Below are 7,278 nucleotides of genomic sequence, written 5' to 3'. Positions count from 1 at the left end.
TCGAGCGGATCCATACTTATAGTTGGGGGACAGCATGTCTCGCACATCTTTACAGAGCACTATGTCGTGCATCACGATATGATACAAAGGAGATGGATGGCCCTCTGAATCTGTTGTTTGTTTGGGCATGGGAGCGAATGCCGTGTATTGCTCTCGTACCGAGACAAACCCTTCCACCGGCTGAGATACCAATTGCCAAGAGGTAATAAGTCTTATTTTAATCATGTGTTATATTCACGATGCATGTTTGATTTATGGTGACTTATTTAAATTTTTTCAATTAACCATGTTTCAGGTGGAGTCATTCGAAACGGACCACAGCGTGGTTATCGAAGACCGTAAAGACATTCAGGCATGATATAGACTACATGCAGGAGGTAAATAGTTATTGTTCTTGTGATTCGTATTTCCAACCATTAATGTTAGGATTCTAATATACCAATAATACGTGGCAGTTTGAGTGGCAGTCGTACGACAGATTGATCATTCCCGACGAGTTGCATAGTCATCTTGAGGTGTGTGACATCATTGCTCCGTTGTTGTCGTTCGAATATGTCGAATGGCACCCTACGGACCGAGTGATGCGTCAGTTTGGGTATGCACAACCTCCTTCACCAGAAGCAAGGGATATTTCACTGGACTAGCATTGCATCGTTCTACATGGAGTGCAGCTTCATGACTGGACAGTTTTGTATGGGGGCATGGATAGTGGAGTGGGCCAACAGGCGAAATGGTCGATTGCGAGATCAGCAACCCCTTTGACCTGGGACTTTTACCAACGGTGGAGTACCAGGATTGGTACATGGGCTCGTACGGACATCTGCTGAGATTTTCGTACGGAGTAAGTAAATCCAGCACGCTTGCGTTCGTGAGTCTCGGCACTCTTCCACGTAAAAAGTTCATTTAACCTATAATATGTTGCTCGGACCAGCGCCAACATAGGTAGATTACGAGCATCCTTCAAAACTGAATTAATGCACTCGACAAGGTTCGTCGTCATATGGCCCCATCAATGTCCCTTGTCGAATGCCAATACCCAATGTCTGAGTCCGATGGCATCGCACCACCTGGCATATGCCTCGCCTCGCTCTTCCAACCTCTTATGGTTGATATTGTACTCCTCCATCGTTCTTGAATAGCCTATGTTGACAACAAGCTTTTGCAAGTGGGGGACTTTGAAGGCCCTTAAGAAGTTACTGTCGATGTGCCTTATACAAAACATCCACCATGCTCTTGGAGGTTGCCAGTCACCTCCGGAACGATTTACTGCTGCCCGTATTGACTCATGCCGATCTGAGATCATACTCATACCGTCTTTTCTAACAACATGCATTCGCAGATTCCTGAAAAAGAAGTGCCACGCATCAGCTGTCTCCCCTTCCACCAAGGCAAAAGCGATAGGCACAATGTTCTAGTTTCCATCTTGTGCAACAGTGACTAGAAGTGTACCATTGAATTTTCCGTATAGGTGTGTGCCGTCAACCTTAACTAGGGGCTTGCAATGCCTGAATGCCTAATGCATGGATTGAAACTCCAAAATACGCGATGAAGTATTTTTACACCTTGCGCCTCCTCATTCCCGTTGTACAGTGGTCGTGTTTCTATTTGAACAACTGAACCAGGCATCTTCTGCACCATGACTGAGAGCCACCATGGCAAGGCTTGGTAAGAATCCTCCCAACCACCGAAAACTTTGGCTATGGACTTCTGCTTTGCCAACCAAGCCTTTCGGTAACTCATGGTATAGTTGAACCTTGATTGGACTTTCACAATTATAGATTTCACCTTGATGGACGGGTCCGTCTCGACCAATGGCCTTATAGCCTCAGCAACTGTATCTGAGTCCAACTTGGAATGATCTTGTGAAATCGTTCTGATTGTGCACATGTGCCTAGCGTTGTATCTGCATATCTCTCAACAACCTTTTTTCCATATCAAGCTGGCTCGGATAAGCCAGTCGCACCCACACCCGTACATCTTGCATTTTGCATAGAACGTCTGTGGCTCAGACTCATACACATCATAGTCAACTCCTCTAGATATAGTGTAACTTCAAATTGCTACGACGACCGACTTTCTAGAACTATATTCCATTCCAATCCGGAACTCTCCGTTCTCAGGATCAGCAACGCCTACAAAAAGCTAAAATCATCGTTTATTGATCAATCCAAAGTATAAACTAACAAAAACTTATTATTTAGTCAACACGTACCTATGTTTGTATATTCCAGAAACTCGGGGGCATGCATGGCGTTGAGATCCAACTCACGCATAAAAGGTGGAACGTACATCGATTGACTGCTCGAGGGATGAACCACTACATTCTCCGCTGCTGCCTCAACTCCCACATCACCATCCTCATCTTCGTCGCCGGCTTCATAAGTGGCTTCAAAGTCCTCTTCGCTGTCACTATTCATTCCTTCGTACACTGCATTTCTATCATCATCTATATCTATATCATTTTGAACCACTACTGCCTCTACAGTTTCAAACTCAACATACAGCTCAATCTGTGGGTGTCGCATCTGAGTCTGCCAGTGAATTTGAAACATATTCTGCATACTCATTTCATCAGTGATCGGCATGGTATCAAACTGTATTAGACTACCAAAAACTACAACCGGATTCCGGTACAGAATTTTGTCCACTCTCATTAACGTACTGTTCTCCATGCTTTGACAGAGGCCGTTCTACAGCTCTATTAACGTCATGGTGCATGGAAATACAAACGAAAATAGATTCTGGCACACAAACCTCACTCTCTCATGAGTATTATGTATTATCTCACTGTTGCGATACACCACCAAGTTTGGGGTGTCCTCCATTACACTAACAACACACTCAAAGAACACTCAAAACACACTCAAATCTTATTCAGAATGCAAAATAGTATCGAGCTCTGCCTTATATAGAGGGGTGCATTTAACACGCCCCCACGTGTTGCCTGCCTCCGACAATCATGTTTTGACACGTGTCAGCGTGCCCCCGCGTGCTGACTCAGCACGCCCCCACGTGCTACTTGTGTGAACCAATCAAGCTTCGCCACATCAGCATGCCCCCCACGTGCTGTCCTAACGAGCCAATCAGCCTTTGTCACGTCAGCACACCTCCTACGTGCTGACTAAGCACGCCCCCCACGTGCTGCCTTGTTGGTTCAACCACACGGTGTCACGTGGCTTCGACGCCCCCATGTGCTTTAGATAACACGCCCCCTGCGTGTTGAGCTTTCATCTGACACGTCCACCTATATATAATACACAGAGTACCCCCATTTCCAGCCTTCAATATTTTCCATAACCAAATTATTGAGCCCATCTTCTTTTCTTTCTTCTTTAATTTTTCTGTCCTCCTATTCTTTGGTAATAATATGCTACTCCTAGAGGCCACATTGCATCACTATGATATTATAGGACTTGATTTCTTCAGAAGCTAGAAGTATTTTTATTATTTTTGTTTGGGCCTTTAGCCCATGATATAATTTTTCTTTTTTACAATTCTCATTAATCTTTTAGTTTCTCACTTCTATCATCTACCATTTTTAATAAATAATTATTGCAATTAGTATATATTCATTATTTATTTATTACTCATTTAAAATTATATATAAAAAGAATCAATAATCAATTGAATTTGCATTGATAATATCATTTTTTATATGATTTTTTGTATTATATTTTATATAAATTTGTTAAAAAAAAGTGACGTTATAAAAAAAATATTATTATCTCTTATAAATAAATTATTATTTTTTTCCTTCTCAAACCAATCTTCACTTCATTTGCTACAATCAAAGTTGTTTAGCCGCTTGATATTTTCTGTTTGTAGCGATTTTCTCTTCATATTTTTTTTATTGTAAACCGCTATACGTGTAACTGTGTAAGAGCGATTTCTGCTGGACTGAAATGGTATATAATTAGCTAGCGCGCGATTTACATAGTTTAAAAAAATGCACGCATATAAAGAATGTCAATTATTATATTTGCGCAATTTATCTTGAGAATTTATTTAAATACATAAATTACCCTTGATAATCTATTTCATTCGTTATTATTTAACAAAACAAGTAGAAAAAAATTGATGTTACTAATTTGCTATTATTTGCCATTCTTTTCTCCAAACATGAATATTTTGAGGGAAGAGTAAAGTACCAATTATGCCCCCAAATTTGTAAAACGCTGACAAAAATAACCCTAATATTTGATAACGACAATCATACCCTCAAAAAAGTTAAAAACGCTACAAATCTGTCCATCCGTGAGGAGAACCCTTCTCCATTTAACAGAGCTTGGTGATGTGACAAACGAAATTTCAACGTGGCCTCCGTATTAGGATCTCAATCCCTAATCTCCTTGTATCCCTATTCATGAAACCCTAATTGCCGAATTCAAATGAAATGATGAAGTTAACCTTTAGTGAAGCACCATATTTCGTCATTTCATTTGAATTGGGCAATTAGGGTTTCATGAATTAGGGATACAGGGAGATTAGGGATTGAGATCCTAATACGGAGGCCACGTTAGAATTCCGTTTGTCACATCACCAAGCTCCGTTAAACGGAGAAGGGTTCTCCTCACGGATGGGCATATTTGTAGCGTTTTTAACTTTTTCGAGGGTATGATTGTCGTTATCAAATATTAGGGTTATTTTTGTCAGCATCTTACAAATTCGGGGGCATAATTGGTAATTTACTCTTTGAGGGAACATAGAATAACTTGTAATGAAGCACTTGCCAGCTAATTAACCGGCACCTATACTTTAGAATTAGGAGAAAGTATGGAACCCAACTACAATTAAGTTCACATAAAATTAATAATTAAAAATTATTAAATAATTTAATAAATTTAATTAAATTATTATTTAATAATTTTTAATTATTAATTTTATATAAAATTAATTGTGTCTGAATTTTTAATTTATAAGAATAAATAAATTGAATGAAATCCAAATCATAAATTAATTGTATAATTTTTATTTTCTAAGATAAGTGTCTTAATTTTATATTTGAAATGATAAAATAATTTGAATTTATAATTTTTAAATTTAATATTATTATAAAAAGCAACAACTTTTTAAATATATGAGTATTTTAAATATTTAAAATTTAACTAATAATATGCAGTTATTTATATTTTTTTAAGGCAAATTGCATAAATAAATAAAGTAGAATTTAAAATTACTCAATTACAACATTTGGATAATTATATTTTTTGAATTTGATAAAGAAATAAAAGTTAAACAAAAAGATAAAGATTCAAATGGAATAAAAAAAAAGATAAATTGAAATTGAAATAAAAACAAAAAGGATATATTGAAATTGAGTACAAAGAGAATCATTCTACTCTCTACCTAATTTCTTAACGCAAGAAAAAATGGGCTCCTTAACCTAACTTGTCAACGCCATAACTCCTCAATCTTCTATCTAATTTCTTGATGGAATAAAAGAGATTCATCAACCTACTATGATTTCATTACGAAACCAAAACAAAATTTTTAAACATTTAAATCCTTCTATACTACGACTACCCTCGTTTATGAAATATTTATAACCTCTTATGTTAAAATATAGAAAAGCTCTAAACTCACAAATATAAAGCCCAATCTAGTAATTAAATAAACAAAATTAAAATATATCAAATTAAATTAAAACATTCTAAAAATATAAACTAATATCCTTTAAATAAAAATATAAACTAATATCCTTTACGGATATTTAAAACATGTATTAAAACTTATTTTAATTATATAGATTATTATAGAATATAGAAATTTTAAAATTTATACATAAACTTTTATAAATTATCGCAATTTATACTTATATTAAATTGTAAATAAACGGTTAGAGACTAAAAGAGTTTTTACATAAAATAAATAGCAAATAAAAAACTACGTGGAAGGGAGTCGCGGATTCACATCCGTTATCTCATTCCATGTAGCTTTGGAAACTGAACCATGGGCATAGATCATGATTTTTTTTTTATTAATAAATGATGTTTATTTCCAACAACATAATACTACAAGTAATAGAAATAATAACCTTATTTTCTTCCTTCAATTTCTCACGATAATAATCAACATTCTTTTTTATGACAATCTTATATTGACGACCATATGAATATTTAGTCGACTTTAACTATATATTTTTATTAGATTTATATTTTGAAAATATAATAAATAAATAAATATAATCTAATTATAAAAATAAAATAAAGTCAACCAACAAACTTTAATCTGAGAAAAAGAGATATAAAATAAAGTAGGATGTATAATAAATTTAAAACATTTTTTCTTTTTATCTATTAATTTTTTTGTTACGAGATCAAATTTTATTAAATTAAACTCAGTTTACATTGGCAGTATTTGTGATTCAATTTAATTATCTGACTTTAATTTGAATAAAAACTCAACTATATATTCTGAATAAAATCAATATCAGTTTGATTCGATTTTTTTTGAAAATTTTCTAAAAAAATAAACAAATGTATATAAATTTGATAAGCCTATTTGATTTTTTATGTTGACTTTTATAAATATAAGACAAAATCTTATTATCTAATGTTTTTTATAAAAGGTGAAATTAAAATAATTAATGTTTTTTATTTTCAATCTTTTGTCTTCTAAAAATAAAAATATTTATTTTTTGTAATTAGAATATATATAGTTGAGTTTATTAATGTTTTTTTTTTATTTTCAAAATCAAATTAAACTGAATAAAAAAATTTAATGGATAAAGAAAAGTTGTTTTAACATCATTATACATTATCCTACTTTATTTTATATCTATTTTTATCAAATTTGTTAGAAAGTAAGAGAGAAGAGTAGAAAAAGGTTTTTTGTCTATTTAAGTTGTGTAGAATGATACGATATAAAAAAGTATTTATAAGTATTAAGAAAATCAAAATAATAAATATATAATATCTTATAATAAATATTCAAATATGTTAAATAATTCTAATAAAAACTAATTCATCCTAATATATTCTAATAAAATTAAAGTTTATTAATTGATTTTATTTTATTTTCATAATTAGATTATATTTATTTATTATATTTTTAAAATATAAATCCAACAAAAATATATAGTTAAAGTCAACTAAATATTCATATGCCCATCTATATAAGATTGTAATAAAAAAGGAGATTGATAATTATCATAAAAAATTGAAGGAAGAAAATAAGGTTATTATGACTATTAATATGTAGTGTTATGTTGTTGGAAATAATCACCATTTATGCTTATAGTTCAGTTTCCAAAGCTACACGGAATGAAATAATAGATAT

The 7,278-nt window shown here is 33.2% G+C and overlaps 1 protein-coding gene across 1 annotated transcript; it reads right to left on the bottom strand.

Moving 5' to 3' along the window:
* Positions 1-1,009: 1,009 nt before the first annotated feature.
* On the bottom strand, positions 1,010-1,887 carry LOC112747933 (uncharacterized). The gene is made up of 2 exons (XM_025796139.1): positions 1,563-1,887; positions 1,010-1,377 (listed from the first exon to the last, which is right to left on the bottom strand). The coding sequence occupies exons 1-2, from the start codon at positions 1,885-1,887 to the stop codon at positions 1,010-1,012; spliced, it is 693 nt and encodes a 230-aa protein (XP_025651924.1).
* Between the last annotated feature and the right edge of the window lie 5,391 nt (positions 1,888-7,278).

The sequence above is a fragment of the Arachis hypogaea genome, chromosome 15 (genome assembly GCF_003086295.3).
Source record: "Arachis hypogaea cultivar Tifrunner chromosome 15, arahy.Tifrunner.gnm2.J5K5, whole genome shotgun sequence".
NCBI lineage: Eukaryota > Viridiplantae > Streptophyta > Magnoliopsida > Fabales > Fabaceae > Arachis > Arachis hypogaea.
The sequence above is the reverse complement of the archived record's forward strand: the minus strand, read 5'-3'. Positions and strand labels throughout refer to the sequence as shown.